Source organism: Phascolarctos cinereus, unplaced genomic scaffold (assembly GCF_003287225.1).
Source record: "Phascolarctos cinereus isolate Bilbo 61053 unplaced genomic scaffold, phaCin_HiC Scaffold_9;HRSCAF=440, whole genome shotgun sequence".
Classification (NCBI taxonomy): Eukaryota; Metazoa; Chordata; class Mammalia; order Diprotodontia; family Phascolarctidae; genus Phascolarctos; species Phascolarctos cinereus.
The window spans coordinates 243,271,083-243,295,986 of record NW_027556402.1 but is presented as its reverse complement, the minus strand read 5'-3'; the positions used below and the strand labels follow the sequence as shown (position 1 = coordinate 243,295,986).

Below are 24,904 nucleotides of genomic sequence, written 5' to 3'. Positions count from 1 at the left end.
CCATCCCCAGTTCTGCCTCTGTCGTGATGTCCAGTCCCGTTTCTGGTCTGGTTCACGGCCGTTGGCCAGTGGCATGGTGTGTGCAGATAGCATGCACTGCCTTTTGCAGATGGGGCAAGAATGTGTAGAGCCCTTAGAGGATTCCCTTCTGACAAACTATACATGTGCCCCTTCTTGGAAAAGATGCTGAAATGGTTCAGAAGGGAAGGGCGGAAGACAGCAGTCTCCTTGCAGGGTAAAGGCTTTTTGCCCAGCAACTAGAATAGGGGTTCTTAATCTCGGGTGGCAAAAGAAGTATTTGGCTGCTAACTGAAATTTGGGGTTTTCTTCAATTATAAATTTTTTAAAAAACACCTTGCTGAAGAGCTTATAGGTTTCACTAGATTGCCAAAAGGTACATGTTTTGAAAAAGATGAAGATTGCCCCAGCAGGGGGTGGCGGCTGTTTTAAAGGCGAAGGTACGTTCTGGTGACATGGTTGAAATGTGACAAGAGAAAAGAGGCTGTTGTAGGGTCATTCAGAGGGAGGGAGAAATGCTGTTCTCACTACTACTGGGAGAGAGCCTCCTCTGGGCAGAGAGGAGAGAGAAGAGGGGAATGTAGGGATCGGAGCTAGGTTAGAAGGAAGGTTGGCTGACTGTCCGCCGCTCTCTAAAGATTGCTGATGAGATAGCGGTTTGACATCTGACTTTCTGAGAATTTGCCGCCCTGAAGATTTCTGGAAAACAGCCCCAGACATCCTAATGCGTTGGGGATGTAACCTCTCAAGCTGGTACAGGAGAGGCAGTCTGATGGTTTGGAGTCCAAAGCCCTGGATTTGAATCCTGTCCAAGTGGGTCTACCACCTGACTTTGCTGTGGCACCTTGGGTGAGTCACTGTCCTTGTGTAAAACGGGAACAAATCCTTGTGCTATTTCTCTCCAGAGCCACAAGTAGCAATTTTCTCACCTGACTCAAGAGGTTCAAAAAGGCCCCTTGAGGACGTCAGTGGTTAGCCTTCTAGTTACTCTAGCTGGTTAGGTACTAAGTGCTTATAATCCCAAGGATGGTGGTCCTCTTTGGGGGGAGGGGTTTAACACCTTCCCTCCTCTCCGCCTCTCACAAAGGCATGACCCCAGGCGTCAGTTCCTTTTCCTGAATGTGGTGGGGGAGGCCCAGCCACAAGCTGGGGGTGACAAGGGGCTGGGATCCTCCACCATCCTTCCTTCTCGAAGAGGACCAGTGACATCACGAGAGTGATGTCTTGACTTGGGCATTTTACATCTGTGGGGAAAGGAGCTTTTGGTACCCTTATGTGACAGTTCTTCAGGAAGGCCTTGTGTTGGGGACTGGGGATAGCCTAGGATGCTCATGGACAAGAGAGGGTGGGAAGTTCTAACAGTGAGGCACCTTGATGTGGTTTGGCTCCCTCCTGGCCCCACTAGTCCTCCAGATCTGGCCACTCTTTCCTCCTTGACCCTAAAGCCTAAGGCTAGCTTCCCTTCCACCACAAGGGCAGGTCCTAGGCCAGGATAGAGGCAGTGATGGACAGCTAAAGTCCCAGCTGAGCCTGATGCTTAGTGGTGGGCAGAAAACTACATGCTTGTCTCAACTCCTGTACCCAGGAACCTAGTGTGTCCATAGGGAGAAGAGATACCTAGCTCCACCTTCCCCAAGCTGTAGTGGAATAGTGGTGGCATTAGTATTGGCATGAGGACAGTGACTACTGAAGAGGTCCCGCGTCTTCCACGAATGGACTTGTAGCTGTTTCTTCCATTGACTTTTGGCCTGGGCCCTCTAAATTCTGATGCCTGGGGGAAAGCCCTGGTTGCCTTACTCTAATTATAGCCCTGATAAATTCACAGGTTTATTGGAAGGTGCTTTGCCAACTGTTAAGTACCATAGACACCTGAGCCACTGGAATGGGGTGGGGGCAGGGCCTTAGAACTGCTTCTCCCTTTGTGAGGAGGTGCTATCCATGTGCATTCCATAACTCCCCTGGGAGAAGGGGCTGGCAGATCCGAGTTCTGGGGAGACTGTTCTCACTATGCTAGGGTCCCTGTGCCCTAGGATTGGGCTGGGGTTCGTCCTCCTCACCCTCGTCCTGGTAGCTGCTCATCCTTGTTCTCAGAGGTAATCCTGGGGCACTATGGGGCGACAGCAGGCTTCAACTCCAGCTTTGGGTGTTGTCAGACAGGACCCAAGTAAGCTCCTGAAACCTGGTCCTCCTCAGGGTAGAGGTCCTGGACCCTTCTGCCCAGTTTCTTGAGGCCAGCAGGCAATGCTGGTCAGGGCTGACCTCTTATTCCCAACTTAAAGGGTAGGGTCTGGGCTTCCCAGTTGGGTGGGAGTCTCTTGTTTCCTTGGGGGCTTTGTCTTTTCTCCATCCTGGGGCCTTCCCTCATCCCTCATCCATCTCACAGGTGTCACCCCTCTCCCCTTCCTGAAGAGCCAGTCGCCATGGAGCTTCCCAACAGCCTGGTGGATGGTAGGATCTCATGCCTCTTCTCCTGTCAGCCCTTGGGATGCGTTTGCCAGGGTGAGGTAGAAGTGTCCTGGAGGGAGGATACCTGGCTGCAGCCTCCTCTTTAAGAGGCATCAGGGCATAGTGAATGAGAAAGAAATCTGGGGTCAGAGGCCCTGGGTTTGAATTCTGGCTTGGCTATTTGTGATCTGTAGGACCTTGGGCCAAGTCACTTCCTTCTCTGGGTCTCATCTAGGGTACTTCTATGGGTCTTTCTTTCTAGTGCTAAACCTTGTAATTCCACCTGAATTCAAACCAGCTCTCCCCAGCTCCCCCTACCTCCTTCTCTCCCTCCAGATTATGGGATCCTTCCTAAGCACCCAGGACGTCGAATTGTCCACTCCTCCCTCTTGAGAGGCCAGGCACGCAAGCGAGATGGGCCAGATTTGTCTGAGTACTACTATGATGCCAACCACTAATGAGAAGGCCCTATAAAATTATTGTCAAGACTGGCTTGGGGCTTGAGCTTCCTGGGTTGGGGGTGTCCACACACCCATGCCACACGAGCACACACACAGACATACACACGACCCCGCCGCAAGACATCAAGCAGGCCCTACAGGAAATGGCACTTTAATAGTGGTTGCCGAGATGGGCCAAGATGCAACTGCAAGAAGGCCCTGAAGGGGCCTGGAGGAGACAGTTTTGCCCACTTCTCCCTGCCCAGGCCGGAAGGGGGGGGCGTGGCCCAAGCTGCCATCCTCCTGCCAACACCAGAGGCCCTGGGCTACCGATGTCACCCCAGAGCCTTGGGTGCCCTAACCCTGTCGAGGGACCTGCCTGCCAGGGAGTAGGAGAAAATTCCCCTTGTGCCACGGAGGCTACAGGTGTGTGCAGAGAGAGCCCTGGCGGGCCTCTGGCAAGCGGCTCACATGTCTGCACCCGCTGCTATTTCTTCATTGAAAAAGTCCTCAATGGGCCAGCCCAGCAAGGCCCTGAGCAAAGGGCAGGGGTACAGAGGTCAGTGGGCACAGGTGGTATTGGCTGAGTAAAGGCAGGAACCATTAGCCAAGGCCCAGGTAGGGGAAGCAGGGAGCACTCCCGGGGAAAGGCCGGGGGGCATGGAGGACAGAGGTGACCTGGCCCATTGGCTCTGAGCCCATCCCTCTCCCCTGTCCCTCCCACCTTCTGAAGCAGCATCTCCTGTTCATTCATAGAATCATCTAATCCTGTATTTTACAATAAACTGCATTTGCCTCTCCCCTAACCCCTCAGTCCACCCTCCCCCATAGTTCCCCACCCTCAGCTAATCCTCCCCCCTCCCCAATCCTGCCCCAGAGGGCTTCCTGCGGAGGAGAGATGGCATTGACAGGTGCCCTTGGTCTGTGCAGGCACCTCCTCCAGTCTGGGGTGGGGCAGCCCAGGGCACAATCAGAGGAAGGGGCGGGAAGGGGGCGGGGGCAGCGCTGCTACTCCAGGTAGATGTCCTCCGTGGGGCACGTATACTCCACAAATTGCTTGTAGAACTGTTGGAACGCTCTCCTGGGGGCAGAGGGACAAGCAGAGGCTTAGACCTTGGTCAGGGGAGCCCTCCCGGGGAGGAGGCTTGGGCCGGAGATCATGGTATTGAAGGCCACGGAGGCAGTGAGGAAATAGGACAGAGGGAAGGCTCACCCGACAGACTCGGCCAGAGCCTTGGTGGATTCCTCGGACACGAAGACATGGCAGGCAAACCGGTGGTCAGCGGGGTGTTTGGTGATGAACCCAAAGTACCTGTGAGGGTGCAGAGGGTGGCGAGTGCCGCTGGAGCTGGGCCCCCCCTCACCCTGCCCCAAGGCCTCTCCTGGCTCCACTCACTTGTTGTTCTTTGGGTGGTAGCCACAGAAAGAGATGTTCTTCAGCTGGAAAAAGTGACTGCATTTATTCCCCTGCAAGGAAAAGGAGGAGTCAGGGACGACACGTAGACAGAGCTCCAGCTTGAAAGGAGAGAGAAGTTGGATGGGAAAATGGGGTGGAGGCTCCCGGTGGGCATGGAGGGCTGGGCACACCCCTACTGGGCATCCCCAAGAGCACTGTTATCTCACTGAGTAGGGCATCGGGTCCCCGCTCCCTCCTCTACTCCGGGGCTGACCTGAAGACCTCCCCTTCCCTCCTCTCTCTGAGGCTCAGGTCATGCGGTTTAGATTGGGGAGAGACTAGAGGTGAGGAAAGCCAAGGCTCTGCCCTCACTGAGATGGGCACTTGCCCAACGACACTCAGGTAGAAGGGGCAGAGCTGGGGTTCAAGCCTAGGTCCCATTAGACTAGGTTCAACCCTCTTCCCCCTTTTCCTATGTCCAGTCCACCTCCTGGTGCCACAGAAGAGTCCAGTGAGGTAACGCTTCACACCTGTCCCCCCTCCCAACACCCCAGTGAAGTGAGGTGGAGCACAGCTAAACCATCCATTTTATAGATGAAGGGACTGAGGCCCAGGCTGGGAACAGAAATCAGGGAGGTCTCTGTGGGCCATAGGGAGCAGGGTCTTGGAGACCTCTGGAGAAACGGCAGACAGTCCATGCCACCCCTCAATCCAAGGAGGTAATGCTGGAAATGTATTTTGTCCTCTACCGTAAGCCCCCAGAACAATAAGCTGCCCTCCACCTGGCAAGGCTGCCCATGTCCTAGGAATGGGGGTCGAACTAAGTGGTTGGGGCAAATGCTATAGGACCCCTGAGGACCACCTTTGGAAAGTGTTGGAGAAGTTGGACAGTTGAGGTGGGGCACCAGTCACCTTGTGCTCCTGGGAGTCCTCAGCCTTGACCACAATCTTTACTCCCCGAACGTTGATCTCAAGGACACAGCTGGAGGGCGGGTTAAAGTGCACCGTGAGCCGGCGGGTGGTGGCAATCTGCAGGGCGGGTGCCAGGTGAGAGGGACCGGAGGCAGGCCCCTCTCCTCCTCACCCTTCCACTCAGGGCCCCGGCTCTGATCCCCGGGCCCCTGAGGCCTCTGGGAAACTGCTTCCCTTTCCCACCTATGTAGGGGTGAGGGGGTGGAGGGAGTGGGCATCTAGGTGACTGCCCTAGGGGCACAGAGAGCAGCCACTGTGGGGAGGGGAGGACTAGGCCAGGAACAGGCTGCTCTCCTTGCCAGGCTGGGGTGAGGCTAGGCAACAGAGGCCAAGTGAGAGGCAGGCACTGGGAGCAGCCTGGCACCTTTTGCATAGCAGCGCAGAGAACGTCGTTGCCTTTGTGGTATGGAACCTGGACAGAACCCAGGAACTTCACCCGGAACTGGTCCACCCAGTCACTGTTTTTGGCCAAGGCTGGAAGGCAAGAGCAGAGTCAGGGGAGGGTGGACCATTTGGGGCTGGCACAGCCCAGTGTGGAAGGCCAAACTAATAACGGCGGCAAAGGTCACCAGAGCCAGCAGGAGATAGCACCCCTCCCAGAAAGAGGACAGCTCAGATTTCATCCAGGCCTGTTCTCTCCTTTTAGCTAGGGGAAACTGAGGCACAGGTGGGCAAAGTGTCCTACCCAAGGTTACGCAGCAAACTGGCGACAACTTGGGCAAGTTTCTTATCAAATTGATCTCCAATCAATCAGCATTAAACCCAACAACGCTCTACTGAATCGTTCCGCTCTCAGTCTACTGGGGGCGGTAAGCAGCGCGGACCAATCGCATCCAGGCCCCTCCCAGTTAAGCGGGCGCTACCTGTCACGGTCTCGGGCTCCTTGGTGACCTCGATGGCGTAGTAGGCGGGGAAGGCTCCTCGAGCGCCCGTGCGCATGTTGTACGCTTCGTACCAGTAATCGTCGGCCTGCAGCTCCACCAAGAGCGGGTCGTCCACCTCCAGCTCCAGCTCGTCCTCATGCCGGGGCACAAACCTGCCCCAAGCCAGGAGGTCAAAAAGGCCCCGCTCGAGGGTCCCCCGCTCCTGGCTTTCCCCCTTCTCCCGCCCGACCGCGACCAAACCGGGCCGATCCGAGACCAGTCCACCTGCTGCCTCTCCCCGGCTCTCACCTGAACACGGCCCGGTGCGTCTGCTCCTGCTCCTCCCCGTTGATGGTGCAGGAGAACAATCCGAAAGATTCGGCACCTGGAAGGAGGTGTAGGTCCCGGCTCACCCCGGGGTCCCGGAAGGGAGGGGCTGCCATGCCCCGGCGCCCCCGGGCCTCTGGGTGGCAGAGCTGCCCAACTCCAACGCCCTCAATGCCCACCCCCGCCTGCCCGCCCACTCACTGGAGGAGCGAGAGCGGCCGCTCATGAAGACGTTGAGGAATTTCTTGGAGAAGTGCACGTCGGGTCCGTCGGGCGAGGAGTCCTCTGAGAGGCAGACGGCCGGCCGCGCGGCCGCGCCGCCTCCTCGTACTCCTCCCCGATGGCCGACTCGTAGGGGGACGAGACGCAGTTGTCGTAGACGGTGGCCGAGTCGCTTTCGTCGCTGTAGCCGGAGTAGCATTGCCGAAGGCTCACCAGCTCCAGCTGGGCGTGCTCGTCCACCACCAGGGTGTATTTGACCGAGTCATAGGACAGGGCGCTGGTGTCCGAGCTCAGCGAGGCTCGGGGCAGCTCCGCCCGACTGTCCTGCCAGCCCCCGCTGGGGGGTTCGCCCCTCTCGGGGGACGACAGGCAGTCAAAACCCTCATCCTCCTCGCTGATGGAGGGGTGGGGCCGGCCGGGGGCTGGTGGATAGCCAGTGGGGTCGGGGTCAGAGCTAACTGACATGCGGCTCTCGGCTGGGGGGAGGAAGGCCGGGGTGGCCTCCGGGGGTCGGGGGGCCGCTGCACTGGGGTCAAGTAGATCTCTTCAGTGGCTTCTAGCCGCACGTCTGTTTGGTAGTGAATACGGTCACGGTGTGGGTGGGCCCGGCCTCCAGAGGGAGCTGGGGCCTTGTCGGAGCCCCGAGAGGCTGGGGGGCCGCCACCGGGAGGGGCCATCTGGGTGGAAGTGCTTCTGCGGCAGGGACTGTCTGTGGAGGTACCCCGGTCCTTGGTGGGTGCGGGACTGTTCTGGGGCGGCAGCTCATCACTCAAGCAGACGTGTTCATGAGGAGGGGTCTGCTCGCCTACAAAGAAACGTGCGGGTAGGACAGGATTCCTCGTGGGGGGATGTGAGGAAGGAATCCTGACAGCTCCCAGATGCCACCTCAGGGTGTGGTCCGTTACCCAGCCCTCCCCAGGGACTTCCGTGATGCCATCCATGAGGCATCTCGACCCCTCGGATGGGAGCCAGTGTTCCCTGGCATGGTGCCCACAGTGAGCTCGGGGACTAGGCAGCTGACATAGGCAATAGGCTGACCTCAGCCCCCAGCTGCTGGCCCGGCCCAGGGCGGGGGATGGGAGCATTCTTTGGGGGCCCTGAGCCCCAGGCCCGGAGAATAAGATGAGGGGCGCAGCCCAAAGCAGGGGGAGGCTGCCGGTCCTGGCTCACCTGTCTTCAGCGGAGAAGAGGACCGGGACACCCGTTCCTGCCAGCTGTGCTTTTTGCCCAGGGAGTTGTTGTTCAGGGTGTCCTGCGTGTGGGAACAAAGCGCCCTTGTGGCTAGAGCTGTTGACAGTGCCCGGCACAGGGAGGCCCTGGCCCTACCCGCCTCCCCACCCCCTTGACCAGGGTGCCACCCTCCCCAATCTCCCGACTGAGTCCCCACACACTGGTGGGATGCCTGGAACCCCCTGCCCTTCAGCCTCCCTCCTGAGATCCCTGAGAATGGGGAGGGGGGATTGGAATGCTGGCTGGCAGCGGCTCAGTTAGGGTCCTAGCTCGAGCTGACTGCTGAAGAAAGGGTCTCCTGCATCTCAAGGTTGAAGGGGGGAGACAGCGGATGACTCATCGAGGTGACTCATTCACAGTCCAAGCCCCCTTTCCTCCATCCTTCAGGACCTTTTCGTCTCCACCCACCCCCACCGCCCTTATCCACCATGTTCTCCCCAAGGTCCTTTCCAGCTCTCTGAGCCTCATCTTCTTCCTCCTCCCATGAATTTCTTTCCACAGGAGCACATGACTGAGGAATGGTAGAAGAGGCTTTGTAACTGCCAGATGCTCGCCTTCCTAAATCTCCTGTACTGCCCATGCTCTCACAGGCCCTTGGACCTCTCTTCCACTCCCACCTACATTCCAGGGCTCCTCTCCTTCGCAGGAAATAAACACTCAAGCCCTCCTTTCCTCAGTCCCCATCCCAGCAGCTCACAGGAGCCTGGGAAAGGAACCCCTCCCTGACTCTCCCCACTCCCTTTGGTACCAACATTGTCCTTTCTCCCCAATTTCCCAAACCAGCCTTCTCTGGCACTAAGACAAGAGTATCACCAGCTCTTCCCTAGGCAGTCTCCAGCCACCCTCCCCTGACATACAACCCTTGCCTGTCCAGACCTCCTTAGCATCAAGCAGCCCTGTTGGGCCCCTCTTCTGGTCCTATTCCCTCTTCTGCCATTGCTTGATACCACTGGGGCCAACCAGCCCGATCCACTCCTGACACCTGCCCCCTCCTTCAATGCCAGTCTCTAGGACTCCCAGCTTCCTGCATTTCCTCCTCCCTATGTTGGCCGCCCCACCACATCCTGGGCTCCATGTCCGTCTCATCGTTAAGACCCCCTACTCCTAAGCCTCTCTCCCCTCCTCAACTCTAGTTCACCTCCAGCATGCTCAACACCCATCCTCCTCTCCTCCCAGAACTTCCTCCCCCAATCCTTCCAACTCTCATATGGCTCACAGTGGTGGAGCTAGAATACACTTCCCTTAAACTCATTGTACTCAACTCTCTGGGGGTCATTCCCTTACCTGTCTTTCAAATTCCATCCCCAAGCCTCTTTTCATCCCCTTATTTCCCCATAGCCAAACTCCTTCCTTTCTCTTACACCTCAGACTTTCCCTCCCCCATCCTTCTACATTTCCCTCCAAAAAACCTATTGTCCAACTCCTTCTCCTCCCCCATCCCCAGCTCCTCCTCTCCCTCCCTCCTTGTGAGGAGGGGGAGCCAAAGCACATGTGTGTGAGATGGGGGAATGATGATATAAGCAAGGAAACGACCTAAAAGGGGAACTGAGAGGATGGGAAGGGATGAGATGAAGCAGACTAAGATGGGGGAGGGACTAAGATGAGAGATGAGCTGGAGGAGCCAATATGGGGATAGATGAGATGAGCCAAAAATAAGAGTGGGGAGATGACCAGGGGCTGACATGAGTATGAGGAGGTTAAGATGATGAGGAATGAGCTAATGGGGACTGGGATGATGAGGGAGATTGGGAAGCTGTGCGGGGCTTGGGTCAGTAAAGGGGCCTGGGACGATATGATGAAGAGGAGGCTGGGATGGTGCTGGAGGGTTGATGATGAAAGACTGGGATGATACTGAAGGGTTGGGATGGTGATGAGGAGAGGGGCTGGCATAGTGCTGGGGAGTTTGGATGGTGATGATGGGGAGTGGCTGGGACGGTGCTGGAGTCCTGGGATGGTGCTGGGGGGCTGGGACGGTGCTGGAGGCCTGGGATGGTGCTGGGGGGCTGGGACGGTGCTGGAGGCCTGGGATGATGCTGATGGGGAGGGCCTGGGACAACGCTGGTGATGGGCAGGGGGCCGGAGCGAGGCCCCTCCCCCCCGCCCCGGGCCTCACCTGCGTCCGCGGCACCTGCGGGAAGAGGTTGAGGGTGGTGGGCCGCTTGGGCCGGTAGGTGTCCCCGCCGAGGCCTCGCGGCGCCGTGTCCTGGCCGGGCTCGGGAGCCGGGCCCCCGCCGCCGCCGGGCCCGCGCTGCTGCTGCAGCGGCTGCGGAGGCTGCAGCGGCGGGGGCTGCTGCTGCTGCTGCTGCTGCTGCTGCCCGGGGCCCCGGGGCCGCCCCCGCCGCTCTTCCTCCTCGTCCTCGTCCTCGTCCTCGTCTTCGTCCTCCTCCTCCTCGGCTCCGGGCGTGTCCCCGGCCGCGTCGATCAGGTCCATCTGCAGCATCTCGGCCTGCAGCCGGCTGCCAGCTCCCCCGCAGCCGCCGCCTCCCGGCATGAGTCCGCCGCGCTGGGGCTGGGGGGGGGAAGGGGGGGAGCGGCAGGCAAGGGGCGGGGCGTCAGCGGGGGCGGGGACGGCAGGGGGCTGGACCTGGATGGCTGGGGCGGGACCGGCCGGACGGGGGCGGGGCCATGCGCAAGCAGCCAATCCCCTCTGGGCGAGTCCACTCGGCCTCCCAAGGCGGGGGTTTGGGACAGCCGTACGCGCCTCGCTCGGGGAAGCAGCGGCCTAGCCCTCCTCGCTCCCCGGGGAGTGGGCGGGGCCCGCCGGGCCTGCCTCTCTACCCCGGGTCAGCCTGCTCCCGACCCCCTCGCCCTCGCCCTCGCCCCACCCCGCGCCCATCGCCGCCCGCTCCCATTCATCCCTCTCCACCCTCCTCTCTCAGCCCGCCAAACTCCCCTCCCCCTACGCCCTGTCGTTTCCGTGGCAACAGCCGATGACCTCACCCGGGCTGTAAACCGAGCGGGGGAGTGAGGTCACCTCTGTTGCCATGGAGACGCGGGCCCCCCCCCCTTTGGGGGTTGGTGCAGGGACCTACGGGTCCCACTGGGCCGGGGCTGGGGCGGGCTCCGAGCTCCCGCTGAGAAGATCGCGGAAGAGGCCGGAGCTGCCCCCTGGCGGGCCGGGCTAGGCCTGCAGTCCGCGCCTGCGCAATGGAGAGGGCCGGAGACGGGAGGTGGAAAGGGCGGGGCGAGGTGGGCCCAATAATAGGAGGAGCTACTTTTTTATAGCGCTTTGAGATTCGCAAAGCAGTGCTTATGTGTGGCTCCTCACAACACCCCAGGGAAGTTGGTGCTGCACTTCCTCCAGTGTACAAGAGGGGAAACTGAGGCACAGAACGATTGAGCCAGGGTCACCTAGTTAATTCGTATCTGAATCAGAATTTGAGCCCATCTTCCAGACTCCAAATGCACATCCTTATCCACTGAGCCACCTAGCCACCTAAATAGGGTGGGGGAGGAGGGGCCAGATAGGGAGCTGTGAGGTGGGGGCTGAGGGGATGGGGGGGCTAAGAGGAGAGAGGGGGCTGTGAGGGGGCTGAGGGGTGGGGGGCTAAGAGGAGAGAGGGGCTGTGAGGTGGGGGCTGAGGGGATGGGGGGCTAAGAGGAAAGAGGGGGCTGTGAGGGGGCTGAGGGGTGGGGGGCTAAGAGGAAAGAGGGGGCTGTGAGGGGGCTGAGGGGTGGTGGGCTAAGAGGAAAGAGGGGACTGTGAGGGGACTGAGGGGTGGGTGGGCTAAGAGGAAAGAGGGGGCTGTGAGGGGGTTGAGGGGTGGGGGGCTAAGAGGAAAGAGGGGACTGTGAGGGGACTGAGGGGGTGGGGAGGTAAGGAGAAAGAGGGGGGCTGTGAAGTGAGGGCTGTCAAGGTAGAGGGAAGGGCCAGGGTGGTGGGCTTGGCAGTGAGTTGAAGGGTCCTGAGGTCATGGTGGACCATCAGGGACACGAAGTGAGGATCTGTGACACACTGGGATGGGATGGTGGTGGGGTGCCAGACATCTCTGATTCCCCTCAACTTCTGTTAGCCCCTGGCTCCAGACCCTTCCATGGGGAGATTCTTTCACAGCCAAGAAAGCTTGTTCAGCAGGAGGGGTGGGCTTTGGATGCAGAAGCTTGGCTTGTGGGCTTACTGGAGCGCTTTGGGGGGGGGTGCTTTCCCTAGGGCAGTGGCTTCATGATAATGGCCCCGATATTGGAAGTATTCCGTGGGAGGTCAGTGTGTGCAAGTTCTTTGTCAGGGCTCCACGTTGTTATTCTAATTATTGCCTCCAGCTCAGCCCTCTCCTCTGGGGCCTAGCCTGGTTCCTAGGGAGCTTTTTCCTGGGGATGGTGAGGTATGTGATATGAGAGTTTCTGCCCCTCCCAGAAGGACCAGGGTAAAGTTGCTCCTGGGGGGGAGTCTCCAATTCTCTCTGCACCCACTGTGAGGGAGACCCTGCTTGACCCTGGGGAGACCTGCCCATCTCCCTCACTCTTTAGTCTTTCCTAGGATTGAGCCGAGCAGGCCTTTCAGGACCTCCTTCCCTTTTGTGAGTGGGGGCCGGAGGAAGGACTTCGGAATGAAATGAACCTTGGCCTGCACAGCACTCTCCCACCTGGATGCATGCCCCTCCACCTCTGGTTCTGGGGGCCTGGGCCCAGGATAGTGGCAGCAGGGAGGACAGAGCCTGAGCTGCAGACACTCCCCATAAGCTTGCCCTCAGCCCTGGAATGCTTTGAAGAGGTCTCCATCTCCTTGGCAACCTTGGCCCTCAGTGGGCAAGTGGCCCTGGCCTGAGCAGCAATCTCCTAGAGGTGGACTGGGAGAGTGGGTTCTGCCCGGCCCCAGCCAAGGGGAGGAGCCCAGCTAGAGCATCTTGGCTGGGATCAACCCCGGCTCCTGTGCAGCAATCTGGGGCCATTTTTGGAGCCTTGGTGCTGCCTTGGTCTTGCTGTCCCAGAGCAGGCTGGCTCCACCCTCCCCTACTGACCTTCCCTGCAGCTGGAGATGTTTTTGGATAGGGCTTTTTTTAGGGGTTTGGGTTTGTCTGAGTTTCCCTAACTTCTGGCCTGCATTCCAGATTCCTCTGGGGGTTCCTCAGGCTCCTGTGCTCTACCCATCCCTTGGGTCCTAGGAAACTGCTTCCAGTTTTAAGCCCACATCACTGATGTGCACAAAGTGCACCAGTGTCCCTTCTCTGCCCTGTGAGATTCCTGTCTGACCCCTCTGGACACCATACCCTCATTCTCCATGCCTGCGCACGTACACGAGCGTGCGCGTGCATGTGCACACACACACACACACACACACACACACACACACACACACACACACCCCTAGGTGTCAGGAGGACAGGAAAACCAGTCCATAGGAAAATAACCTCACCAGCAGGGGCTTTGTTCTACTCCCCACCCCCAACCCCCACTGCCTCTTGAAAACTAAAACCAGCTCTTTCTGGACCATCCTGTCCTCTCCCCAGTGGCCCTTCCCTAGTCCCTCACCTACCCGCAGGGAGAGGGTGTCCTTGCAGTGCAGGCTGATTCCACACTCATCCGTGATCTCCGAGAGGTCCTCATCCTCGAATTCCTCCAGACTAATGTCATGGGTGAGCCTGGCAGAGACAAGGACCCAGTGTTACTTTGGGAGGGGTGGAGATGTGGCCAGACAAGGCTGCCACCAGGAAGAATGCCCTGGGTGAACGTGCTAAGGTAGGGCTTGTCTGTACTGAGGGAGGGTAGGCCTGTGCCAATGCAGAGGCTGTTGAGGGCATGCCTAAGCATCTGTCTCCAAAAGATACATAAAACCAGCTCTCAGACTCAACACAGATGGGATGCAAGGGGATCACTTCAGGTCTTCCCTACTTACCCATGATCCCAAAGCAAGGCCCCAAGGCCTAGAAGAGGCCCTAGTGAGAGATATTAGAGCAGCATCTTTGCTAAGCACCTGTCAGTTAAGGCAGGAAACCAGGGCACAACCCAAGCTTTCCTGTGGGCTGGACAATGCTTGGACCATGTGGCGTGAGGTGTGGGGGTCAGTGGGAAAGCCTAAAGGGACTGGATCACAAAAATCTCTGAAGGTCCAGGGGTCCCCCCCCAAACAATGTACTGCTGTCTGCAGGATGAAAAATGGTCTTCTTCCCCCCAATGTCAATGGGTTGGAATTTCCCCCTTGACCCTCCCAAGTCCTTGGGATCGAGTTGAAACAGAAAATCCCAACTGATGTAACAGTTTAGGACAAGGCTAGGAGTCTGGTCTTTGTGCCTCACAGTACCCCACCACTCATGTCAGACCCCTTTCTCCTCCTTAGTCTAGAGAAGAGCTGGAGAACAAAGGGGGAGATGGAAACACATGCCCTAAGAAGGCTTCAGTAATTAGAGACTCCCAGTCCCTCAGAGGTCCCTGAGGCTTCCCCTCTTCCTCAGGGGCATATGGGACAGTCAACTCATGGACCCTAGAGGGTGGCTCCATGGGGCAGAGATGTTTGGAGACCACACCTTGGCAGCCAGAGCTGATTGGTCCTATCTCGCCTGCCCCCAAATTCGGAAGATTCTGCAGTGCCAGCCACACCCTGGCACAATTTATGCCCATAGACCTCCACCCCTCCTCAGATTCTGGGCGCTTTCAGCCTGGAGCCACACTGGTAAGGTAGGGTACGATGAAGGCAAGGGACTGGAGGGTGATTCCAGACAAGCTCCAACTCTTCCGTCTAATAAAGAGGCTGAGCCAGAAAGTTGGGAAAACCTGCTCTTTCAAGGTCATGAAGGGGATCCTAGTGGATCACAAATCACAGGATTTAGAGGTCACCCAGTCCAACCTCTTTTTATATTTGGGAACCCCAGGCCCTAGAGGAGGAGTGTGGTCTGGCCAAGGTCACACAGGTATTACCTGCAGCCTCACTGGCCAGACTTCTAGGATGATTCAGGAAGCCTGATTCTCATCCTCTCACCCTGGTCCAAGGACTCCTCCACAGCCCCAGGTCACCCCCAGGACCCCCTCCCCCCTCCCTCTCCCATTCCCCATCTCCCTACCAGCGTTCCCACTGATCTTCCAGCCAGCTGTTATTGTCTGGGCTTGACTCCATTTCCATCACCAGAGGCATGGGGAGGCCTCCCCGTCCTGGGGACTTCAGGGCCACACAACAGTGTCCTCATGCCCGGGGGGGGGGGGTCGAGGAGTGGAGAGCTGGAGGTCAGAGCAGTAACTGGGCCTCTCCCCCCTCCCCCTGCTGCCTGGCCTGTCTGCCCGCTCGCTGCTCACTGCAGAAGCTATGAGGAGTTCATTAAAAATAGATGGGCCCAGCAAGAGGAGGCAGTGACTGTCTCTGCTTCGGCCCGGCTCCCAGCTCTGGCGATGCCCGGCTGCCTTCCCTGTGAGGAGGCTGTGGATCCCTCCCCCTGGTCCTCTGCATCCTCGTCGTCCTCCTCCTCCCCCACCACAGGAGTCAGGTTACTTCAATCAATGCTACTGGCTCCACCTGTCCTTCCTGTGCCCCTGTGGGGGCTGAGGGTCCCTGCCCTCCCCTCCCCCGAGGGCCACGCACTCGGGATGGCAGAAATCTTCCTTCCTCTGGCCTGCCCCTTTCCCCAACCCCAAATCCTCTTTAAAGGACCAGCGCTATCCAGGGACCACCTGGATCGGAGGGCAGAGATGATCCCACAGCTGGGGGGTCCCTACCCGCCCAGGTCTGGCAGGAGCTTCTGGGCTGACACAGCCCCAAGCACAGTTTGCCTCCTCCCTAGTCCCCAAACCTTATCAACAGAGCTTTTCTCTATGATGCTATAGGGAGAGTTTCCACACCCATCTGCTCCTCTCCTCCCTTAAGAGACAGCATGGGGTTAGCAGAAAGGGGACTGCATATGGGGTCTGAGGGCAGGGATCCAGATAGCTTTGCTACTTACTACCCGTATAAACTTAATTCTCTGGGGCCTCAATTCCCTATTTTGTAAAATAAAGGAGTTTGGACTTGATCCAGTCCTCTTCAGCCTTTTCCTTACTCTCAGACTGATAGGGAGGGGTCAGGGGAGAGCCTGGATATGGGGGAAAGATATAGGGCAATTGAATTAGCCTCTGAGCCTCAGCTTAATCCATCTGTAAAATGGGGATGAAAATGCTTATAGCACTACCTTCACAAGGGGATTGTATAGAAAGTACTTTGTAAACCTTAAAATGTAGCAGAAGTGCATGGTGATATACCCTCCACCCCCTAGACCTTTGAACCTCGGCTGACCCTGCAGCCCACCTGGAATGAAAGGAAAGACTTCTTGAGTAATGCTAAGAGCCCCGGATTTAGAGCCAGGGGACCTGGGTTGTGGGGCCTCAGTTTCCTTGTCTCTAAAATCAGAGTGATGGACTGGCTGAGCTCTAAGGTCCCTCTAGTTCTAAATCCAATGACTAATCCTCCAGGCAGCCTAGGGTGGGAACACCCACCTCCCAAACCACAGCAGGTGGGACAGATTACTGTCCAGGATTCTAGGTTAGTGGGAAAGAAGGTGAGCTTGGATTTAGGCATGTTGAGCTTGAGGAACTGGGGCCGCTGTTTCCATCAGGTCCTCCCCATGCCCCCATGATTTCTTCCCCCTTCACCTCTCTCCTGTATATAGTTTGTATGCTCATAGTTGTTTCCATGTTTTTTTTCCCATTAGACTGTGAGCCCCTTGAGGGCAGGGACTGTGTTTTTGGCTTCTTTGTATCTCCAACACTTAGCACAGTGCTTGGCTCATAGCAAGCCTTTAATACATTAATGCCCACTAACTGCTGATTTGTCCAGGGATCTAGGGCTGAGAGCAGACAATTTGTATTCTCAAAAGTATCAAATGACTCCCTTATAAATAGGAAAAGGAATAGCTTTCTTGCTCCCTGAAGGCAAGGCCCAGCTGAAAAGGCTCTGATATCACTACAGAAACAAGCCACTATAAGCAGATTTTGTGCTCTCTGATGTTTCTTTGCTCTCCAGTGCCTTCTACTTTCCTCATGTAATAGCTAGCATTTATATAGTGCTTTTAAGGTTTGCAAATCCCTTTACAAATATAATTTCATTTGATCCTAACAAGGTGCTACTATTACCCCCATTTTACAGGTGAGGAAACTGAGGCAGACAAAAGTTAAGTGACTTGTCTGGGGTCATTCATCTAGTAAGGATTTGAACTCAGCTCTTCCTGACTCCAGATCCAGAGCTCTACCCACTGCTCCACCTAGCTGCCATGTTAGACATGTAGACATGTTCTTAGAGAAAGCCAATAGTAGACCCCATGACAAGTTCAAGAAGTCGTATGTGGGTTTAGCTGTATATAGGTTGTATGAAAACATGAAGTAGGGCAGAGGCTCACAGAACCTCAGAATTGGAAGAGACTTCTAACTTCAGACTCATCTTGTTCAACCAAGAGTGAAGGAGTCCTCTCTTTAGTATGAAAGACAAGTGGTCAAAGACCTCCAGTGAGGAGAAACACCACCACTGAGGCAGCCCTTTCCATATTTGGACAGCTCCATTTGCTAGGAAGTCTGTCTGACATCTGGCCTAGATTGGCCTGTTTGCAACTTGGACTCCCTACTCCTGGTTCTGCCCTTCGAGGCCAAGCAGAACGAGTCTAATCTTGATTCAGCCCTTCAGATAGGTCTTATGTGCCCTTCACAACAAAACCTCTTCTCCAAGTGAAATATCCTCAGTTTCTTCAACAAATTGCCATAAGGCATAGTTGTAGTGGCTCTTTTCTGTCCTGGTCACCCTCCTCTAGACCCTCTCCAGACAAGGGTGACCATAGCAGTCCACAATCATACTGCAGAAGTGGTCTAACCAGAACAAAGTACGGCAGGATTCTCATTCACTTGCCTCGCCCTGAACTAAACCTCTCTTAACAAAGATTAAAACCAAATTAGCTGCTTTGGATGTATGGTGGAGTTTATAGTCCAAAAAAACCTCTCAGATCTTTTTAGAGGAACTGTTACCTAGCACCATCTCCCCCATCTTTTATTTGTGATGTTGATTTTTTTGCACCCACCCAAGTATAATAATATATATGTATATCCCTATTACATCTCATCTTATTAAATTTGGCTCGATGTTCTCCTATCATGATTTTTTTGGATCCTGATTCCATCATCCAAAGTGTTAGCTGCCCCTCCCGGCTTTGTGTCATCTGCAGATTTCATAAGCACAGCATCTACCTCTTTAATCATTAAGAAAAATGTTCGATGGTATAGGACCAAGGACAGCTCCCCAGGGTACTCCATTAGAGACCACTGAAGACTATACTACGGGTCTAGCAACTCAACTGGTTACTATTTCATTTAACCACCCTGTTTACCTCGCACCACTCTCTCTGCCATGAGAATAGCACAGGAGGCTGTCCAATGCATTACTAAAAGCTAAGGAAACTATATTAATAGCACTCCACTTTTCTACTAGTGTAGTAACCCTATCAAAAAGGAAAATTAGGTTAGTCTGGCATAACATGTCTTTTTTTAAAGTATTTAATGGATACTTTCTACTTTCAATATCACAGTCACTTCACAATTAATTCCCTCCCCTAAAGAATCCTCAAAACAAAGAGAGTTAGTCAAAACACAGCACCCACATCAGATAGCATGTGTGACATTCCTAGCAATTGTAATTTCTGACCTCTACGTAAAGAAGGGAAATGTGATTCATCACCTAGCTTCTAGAAACAAGACCAGCTGGCCATTGCACTTTCTTTATGGTAGTCATTGTAGGTGCTGTTTTCTTCATTTTACTTTCGATCTTTTGCAGCATTTCATACAAATATCATGCGGTTTCCCCCCAACTTCACAATTTTCACATTTCTTATGGTCTAATGATATTTAATTGCATTCATATGCCAAAAGTTGTTCATCCAGTCCTTATTTAAGGAGCATCCAGGTTTTTTTTAATATTACAAAAAATGCTGCTATATTTTGGTGTATATGGGATGTCTCTTTGGGGGAATATACCCAGTAATGAGTTGCTGTATCAAAGGGTATGTGCAGTTAAATCACTTTTTGCCTACAATTCCAAAATGTTTTTCAATGAACAGTTTCATAAACTGTATCCATACACAGTCCCTCCAACACTGACTTATTTCCATCTTTTATCGTATTTGTTAATTTGAAGAATTTGAGGTGAAACCTGAGTCCTCATCTATATTTTTCTTCTTTTAAGTGACTTGGAACATGTTTTCTCATGGCTGTTGATAGCCCTTTTTTCCATGTAAAATTATTTACTCCCCATTGTAAAACTGTGGTCATTATTGTAGATATTCTATTTATCCTTGCATTTTCTTCTGTACCTTACACATAGCAAGTGCTTAATAATATTAAAAAAAATAAATCAATGGGTGTTTAAACACTGACATCGGACAAAGATTTCTGTTTTTAACATGCAAATCATAAAAAAACAAGCATACTTACATAAATTCAGACTTTTAAAATCATGAGCATAAACAAATTCAATAATAAAGGCTTAACTCTTAAATAAGTCACTCAAAAGAAGGGATACATAATGGAAGTATTAACAGAAACCAAAGTCACCAATTTTCTATCCTTTACAGTAAGATAAACCTTTATTTTGTACTATATAGTTATATCCTTTGACATCCTTACCTACCGAAAAATAGCTTTTAGGAATAATGTTTTTGATGAAGCTGGTCAAGGCCCTTTGAGTGATCACTGCTCCCATTTCTAGAGATTCACTAGCTATCCCCTTGATAAATATGTTATAGTATATTCCCAAGAATCAATGTCAAGCTCATTGGTCTATAGTTTCCAAATTCAATTCTTGTGCTTGAAAACTGATATTTTGTCCTTTTCCAATCTTAGAATTCCTCTCCCCTTATCCATGATCTTTCAAAGATCATAGACAGTGGCTCACCAATTGTCTTTGCCACTTTTCATCTGAGCTTGGTGTCTTGAACTCATTAAGGGCAGCTAAGTGCTTCCTCACCATTTTCTTACTCATCTTGGGTGTTAACTTCCTATTAATCAGTTTTGTTCTGTCTTTTTCCAAGTCTAAACAACATTCTCTTTGACAAAGAACAAAGGAATAAAATATGAGTTGAGCAGCTGTGCCTGTCTATCATCATTGTCCCATCCTGGTGCTGGTCCTATCTCTTCATTGATCCTCTGCTTTGTCCTGATATGGCTAACATACCTTCTTGTCCTCAGCTTACCTCAACAACCTCAGCTCCCTCTAAGATTTTGCAGCCCAGATACTATTTTTACAAGACTATACTACGCTTTTGTATCAGTCTTTTGTTATCTGTTCTTTCTTCTATCTTCTTTACATGTCTTTTTTTTCTCACATGTTTCCTGTGCAATTCTCCCTCTTCCTTCCAGAAATCCACTTCAGTTCTCAGTTGCCTTTTTGTTTTTTTGCTTTTTGGTGAGGCAGTCAGGGTTAGGTGACCTGCCCAGGGTCACATAGCTAGTAAGTGTCAAGTGTCTGAAGCTGGATTTGAACTCAGGTCCTCCTGACTCCAAGGCGAGAGCTCTATCCACTGTGCCACCTAGCTGCCCCTTCAGCTGCCATCTTCTTAACCAGCTGTTAATTCCTGAATCTGTCTTTCTTTTCTGAAGCCCTTTGCCTTCTATCACTGGCAGTAGAGATGAAACATAATTTCTATTCCTAAGGTCCTCAGTTTCTTGCCCAATACCTTTTTAGCAATGTTTTCTGGATTTTTTCCAGCAGTATCATTTATGTCCTCGTGAAATGCCAGCAGAGGGTAGTGGTTATTTGGTTTGACAAGCCTTGGGAGATTCTCTTTACGTCTTCATTTCCTCAACTATGAAATTACAGGGTTAAGACTCAGAGGTGTGCTTAAGTCATCTCGAGCTGGCTCTCCAGAGCTGATTGTTAAATTTCGAGTGGGAGCATTTACACCTCCAAAATCAGCAGCAAATGTTACAAATCAGCACTTGATCTGTTGTTCTGTTAATCGTCTAGACTTTAATTATTGGAGAAAATATTAATAATGCAGATTAAACATATGTCCTTAGTATGTTGAGAGCCAGTTGTTAAACATTTGCAAGCCAGCACACTTCTGGTTGGACAAGGTACCATCTATATCCTTTCCAACTTTACATCCTATGATACAACTGCAGACTGCACTATATAATTGAGACTCAATTGAGGAGAACCTTGGGGCAACTAGGTGACGCAGTGGATAGAGCACCGCCTCTGGAGTCAGGAGGACCTGAGTTCAAATCCAGCCTCTGACACGTAACACTTACTAGCTGTGTGACCCTGGGCTAGTCACTTAACCCCATTACCTAGCAAAAAAACCAAACAAAAAGAAAAGAACCTCCTTTCTCATCCATGAATGAGCTATTTCTCCCATATAAATGTATTTTCTGAACAACTGAAATTCACCCCTTTAAACACTAGAATGTTTTAACATGTTAAACCTTTTGGGGTGATATTTTTCCAAACTGCATCAGACATATCCTCCCCTTCTTAAGTGGAGGAGAATGAACATCATTTAACCTTTGCTCGGAGGCTCAGGACCATCATTTTCCAGACTAATCATTGTCCCGGGCTTTAATATCTGGACATTCTCAAGACCTCTAGGGTGGGTAAGGTTGTTTGTCCCTGTACTGAAGAGGCCCAGACCCTGGGGGGCAGCAAGGGCTTTTAGTTACAGAATCTCAGAGCTAGCAAAGTCCTCAAAACATCCAGCTCCCACTTGAAATCTTCCACTGACAGGGAACTCACTACTTCTTCAGGGAGCCCAACCTTTCAGGCACTTCTCATCATTAGGCAGTTTCCATGCATTGTGCCTAGATCTGGCCTTAGTTCTCTTCAATTCCTCTTTCCTAGAACAGCTCTTTGAAGGCAGCTACCAATTCCCCCACCCAGTCTTTTCTTCTTCAGACTAAAAAAAAAAAATCCCAAATCCTTCATGGCTTTGGCCTTATCTTAAGGCCATTTGCCATCCCTACTGCCTTCTTCTACACTTTTTCCAGTTTATCAATATCTTTCTCAAAACTCGGTGCCTGTTTTGTTGTGGGAGCAAAGACAGGAAACAAAGCAGGTGCCCATCACTTGAGAAAGAGGAATCAGGTCATGGCATGAGAATGTAATGGAATATTATTGTAACATAAGAAATAACGAACATGACAAATTCAGAAAACACCTGGGAAGACGAGGCTGAATGGATTCCAAGTGAAGAAAGCAGCCCTAAGGAAGATTCTACACCATGACGACAACAATGTATATGAAAGCCATGCTCAAAGACAGAAGCACACAGATTCGATGTAGTGACCAATCTTGGTTCCGGAAGAGAGGGGAAGACATACATTTCCCTTCCCTTAGCAGAAGTGGGGATCTTCAGGTGCTGAACGGTGCATGTACGGCTATGAATAGGCATTCTGTGTTGGTTGGTTTTGTTTCTGTTTCTTTTATTCTAAGGCAGAGTTCAAGGTGTGTGTGTGTGTGTGTGAAAGTGTGGTGTATTCAGAAGTGACTTTTTTGTCCAGACCTGTGATTTCATTGGTGTCCAAAACTCCTGGGAGAGGAAACTGCCCCTCTGCCCCTACCATTGCAGGTCAGCAACTGTTCTGTGACTTATAACTTCAGAGATGTGCCTCTGGCCATTGAAAGGTTAAGTGATATGTCTGGGCTTACAAAGTCACAGAGAGGACTCAGACTTGGGCCTTCCTCCCTCCAAGGTCGGTTCTCAATCTGATAAACCACCCTGCCTCACTGGTGGGGACTATGATTCATACCCCAGTCACTGTGGTATGAAAACAAAAGACATCAATTAAGCTTTTTTCTCTTAAAGAAAAAAGTAGGGGAAAAAATGAAGTAAACCATGGAGGCCACAACCAAACAGAATACTCCACATGTCATCTGACCAGGGCAGAGGACAAATCCAGCCTTAGACACTTCCTATCCATGTGACCCTGGGTAAGTCACTTAACCTCTTTCTGCCTCAGTTTCCTCATCTGTAAAATGGGGATCATAACAGTACCCCCCTCCCTGGATTATTGTGAAGAAAAAAATTGGATCATATATGTAAAGAGCCCTAGACCCCTATATGAATTCTAGCTATTATTATTATTCTGACTCCTAAATACCATGTCTCTTTTCATGCAGGTTAAGATGTATTAGCTCTAGAACTAGGAGAACATTGTACACAGCAACAGCCACGTTGTGCCATGACTAACTTTGATAGACTTAGCCCTTCTCAGCAATATAAGGATCTAAGATCTTTCCAAAGGTCTCATGATGAAAATTCTATCCACATCCAAAGAAAGAACTATGGAGTTTGAATGCAGATTGAAGCATACTATTTGCTATTTTTCTTTCTTGTTTTGTATTGTTTCTTTTTTCTTTTGCTTCCTCCTATTGGTTCTAATTCTTCTTTACAACATGACTAAGGTGAAAATATGTTTAATAGGAATGTATATGAAGAATGTATATTGGATATAGGATGTCTATAGGAATGTATATATCAGATTATATGCCATCTTGGGGAGGGAGGCAGGAAGGGAGGAGGAGAAAATTTAAAACTCCAAAGCTTATGGAAGTGATTGTTGAAAACTAAAAATAAATTAATTAATTAAAAAAAAAAGATGTATTAGCTCTTTGGGCTTCTATGTTAGTTCTTGCGTCTTCTTTTCATAGTTTGTCTATCTGCCTCCTGTCAGCAGCTGCTTCTCGCTGTAAGGGTGTCTGTCTTCCCTCCTCATTCTCTGCTTCTGATTTGCTGTGGTTTGGGGAACCAAATAATTAGCCTTGTTTAAAATAACAGTCAATAGGGAAAGCTAGATGGTGCAGTGGATAGAGGGCCAGGCCTGGACCCAGGAAGATCTGAGTTCAAATATGGCAACAGACCTTTATTAGCTGGGTGACCTTGGACAAGTCACTTAACCTCTGTTTGCCTCAGTTTCTTCACTGGTAAAATGGGGATGGTAAGAGAACCTGCCTTCCAGGGTGGTTGTGCAGCTCAAATATGATGATAGTTATAAAGTGCCTAGCACAGTACCTGGCACACAGTAAGTGCCACATAAATGTTAGCTGTTATTATTATTATTATTATTATTATTATTGTTGTTGTTGTTGTTGTTGTTAGTCTCTGAATAAGGGCTTGATACAATCTAGTATGACAGAAAAAGTCCTGAGCCAAGAGTCAGGAGACCTGGGTTCCAATCTTGGCCCCATAGTTACTAGTCCTGTGACCTAAAGGAAGTGGCTTACCTTCTCTTCTCTATGTGCTCGGCTGGAAAATGGGAATAATAATAATAACTCAAAACACTATAGGACTTGTAATATTTATAAGGTGCTTTCCTCCCAATTGAAATAGACAATGAAAGGTCCATTATTCCTATTTTGTGTGGTTCAGTCATTTTTCAGTTGTGTCTGACTCTTGGTGACCCCATTTGGGGTTTTCTAGGCAAAGATACTGGAGTGGTTTGCCATTTCCTTCTCCATCTCATTCTACAAATGAGGAAACTGAGGCAAACAGGGTGAAGTGACTTGCCCAGGGTCACAGAGCTAGAAAGTGTCTGAGGCCAGGCCTAGTGTTCTATCCACTGCATCACCCAGCTGGCCTATTCTCCAATTCTTTCTGGTTGTTTTACAGTCCTCTTCTATGGAGGTGTCTTATCTTCATGTCCAGGGGGTGGGCTCCTGAGGCCCTGGCTCAGGGCTGGCCTTGGAGAAGACCTTCAGTAATTATTGAATGAATGAAAATGTAGGCCCTGCAGTCCCTCTCATGTCAGCATGGCCTGAAAGAGCTCACAGAATCAAAGCTAGAACAGGTCTCAGAGGTCTTCTAGCCCAAACCCATCAACCCAAACAGGAATCTCCTCTATAATATCTTCAATAAATGATCATCCATGCTCTTCTTGGAGACATCAGACGATGGGGAGCTCACCACCTCTTCAGGCAATCCATTCTATTTTGGGGTAGATCCAATTGTCAGGAAATTTTTTGCTACCTCAAGCCAAATTCTGCCTCTCTCCAACTTCTAATCACTGGTCCTGTTCTTCCTTCTGGGGCCAAGCAGAATTAGTCTAATTCTCTTCAACAGGGC

General features: G+C 52.2%; 2 protein-coding genes across 2 annotated transcripts in view; one reads left to right on the top strand and one right to left on the bottom strand.

Annotated features, from left to right (window-relative positions):
* Nucleotides 1–887: 887 nt before the first annotated feature.
* Nucleotides 888–3,702, top strand: FREY1 (Frey regulator of sperm-oocyte fusion 1). Its single transcript, XM_021009711.2, has 3 exons — nt 888–2,111; nt 2,402–2,466; nt 2,800–3,702. The coding sequence occupies exons 1-3, from the start codon at nt 2,026–2,028 to the stop codon at nt 2,919–2,921; spliced, it is 273 nt and encodes a 90-aa protein (XP_020865370.1). The 5' UTR covers nt 888–2,025; the 3' UTR covers nt 2,922–3,702.
* Nucleotides 3,060–24,904, bottom strand: part of MAPK8IP1 (mitogen-activated protein kinase 8 interacting protein 1) — a 28,511-nt gene continuing 6,666 nt past the window's right edge. The window contains 13 exon segments of the mRNA XM_021009709.2: nt 3,060–3,984; nt 4,117–4,215; nt 4,300–4,370; nt 5,212–5,328; nt 5,636–5,745; nt 6,135–6,307; nt 6,444–6,519; nt 6,663–6,768; nt 6,771–7,192; nt 7,195–7,488; nt 7,854–7,935; nt 10,027–10,422; nt 13,387–13,492. Of these exon segments, the coding sequence (XP_020865368.1) occupies nt 3,912–3,984; nt 4,117–4,215; nt 4,300–4,370; nt 5,212–5,328; nt 5,636–5,745; nt 6,135–6,307; nt 6,444–6,519; nt 6,663–6,768; nt 6,771–7,192; nt 7,195–7,488; nt 7,854–7,935; nt 10,027–10,422; nt 13,387–13,492 (2,125 nt within the window). The 3' untranslated portion in view covers nt 3,060–3,911.